The sequence below is a fragment of the Silurus meridionalis genome, chromosome 29 (assembly GCF_014805685.1).
Source record: "Silurus meridionalis isolate SWU-2019-XX chromosome 29, ASM1480568v1, whole genome shotgun sequence".
NCBI lineage: Eukaryota > Metazoa > Chordata > Actinopteri > Siluriformes > Siluridae > Silurus > Silurus meridionalis.
In genome coordinates, this window is record NC_060912.1 from 11,216,158 (window position 1) to 11,217,319 (window position 1,162).

General features: G+C 42.1%; 1 protein-coding gene across 5 annotated transcripts in view; it reads right to left on the reverse strand.

The window, feature by feature from the left end:
• The window catches only part of LOC124382261 (XK-related protein 8-like), a 7,861-nt gene extending 7,145 nt beyond the window's left edge, over positions 1-716 (reverse strand). For 3 of the 5 annotated variants that reach the window (XR_006925003.1, XM_046844457.1, XM_046844456.1), the window contains exon 1: positions 53-715. Coding sequence is in view for 4 of the 5 variants with exons in the window: in XM_046844457.1 (XP_046700413.1) it covers positions 53-393 (341 nt within the window). In the remaining variant the exon portion in view is untranslated. Of the gene's footprint in view, positions 1-52 lie in introns of all 5 variants that reach the window. The other 2 variants (XM_046844459.1, XM_046844458.1) reach the window with 2 other exon arrangements.
• Positions 717-1,162: the final 446 nt, after the last annotated feature.

Below are 1,162 nucleotides of genomic sequence, written 5' to 3' on the forward strand. Positions count from 1 at the left end.
ACGTACCTCATCCAGATGTGCTGCGCGCGAGCTCGTGCGTTATTTACAGTACCTGAAGAAGAAGCCGAGCTGAAGCACGTGGAGGAAGCAGGTGAGCCTCAAACACCTCGTACTGCCGAACAGGATCATGTGCTTGTGCGTTGTCTGGAAGGTTTGAAGCTGCAGGTCGTATTTCAGCCAGAACCAGCTGAACATCTGGACTATGAGGGAGGAAAGGAGCATGAAGCCGATTAGCAAGCCGAACCAGAAGATCTCCCCACGGCGGAAAAACTCCTGAGCCAGCCACAGGTCCGAGCCCACGTCAAACACATACGTACACACACCGATCACCGTGAACACGAAGTCCAGCCAGGAATAACCGGGGAACATCGAGGTGTCCATGACCGAGTTCATGAAGGTCCTCCAGCGCTAATCTCTTCACTTCATTCTTCTTCAGGACTCTTCAGTCGCCTCGGAACGAAGCTGAACAAAAGTTCTCGAAGTTGCTGCAGGTTGTAGCATACCTGAGACCCCGGTGATGGAACAAGTCTCGGGTTTTGGACTTTTTTTTTCCGCTGAACGGACCCTCAACAATCACTAGGAAGTGACCGACACACAGACCACGCCCACCTCATGAATAAAGAACCACGCCCATGTCCTAATTTAGCATTTCTTCTCTTTTTTTCCTTCTCTTTCCTTATTTGAGTTCAAACCTAAAACTCACATCACATTTCATCTTCATTCCTGAACATGTCAATAAAAACACCTAAAAATAAATAAATAAATAAATAAATAAATAAATAAATAAATAAATAAATGTACATTTTGAAGATTAGTGATTGGATCTAATGGATCATTTGAAGATCATGATTGGATCTGATTAATCATTTGAAGATCTGATGAATCATTTGAAGATCATTGATTGGATCTGATGAATAATTGAGGATCAGTGATTGGATCTGATAAATCATTTGAAGATCAGTGTTTGGATCTGATGAATCATTTGAAGATCAGTGATTGGATCTGATGAATCGTTTGAAGATCAGTGATTGGATCTAATGAATCATTTGAAGATCAGTGATCGGATCTGATGAATCATTTGAAGATCAGTGATTGGATCTGATGAATCATTTGAAGATCAGTGATTGGATCTAATGAATCATTTGAAGATCAGTGATCGGAT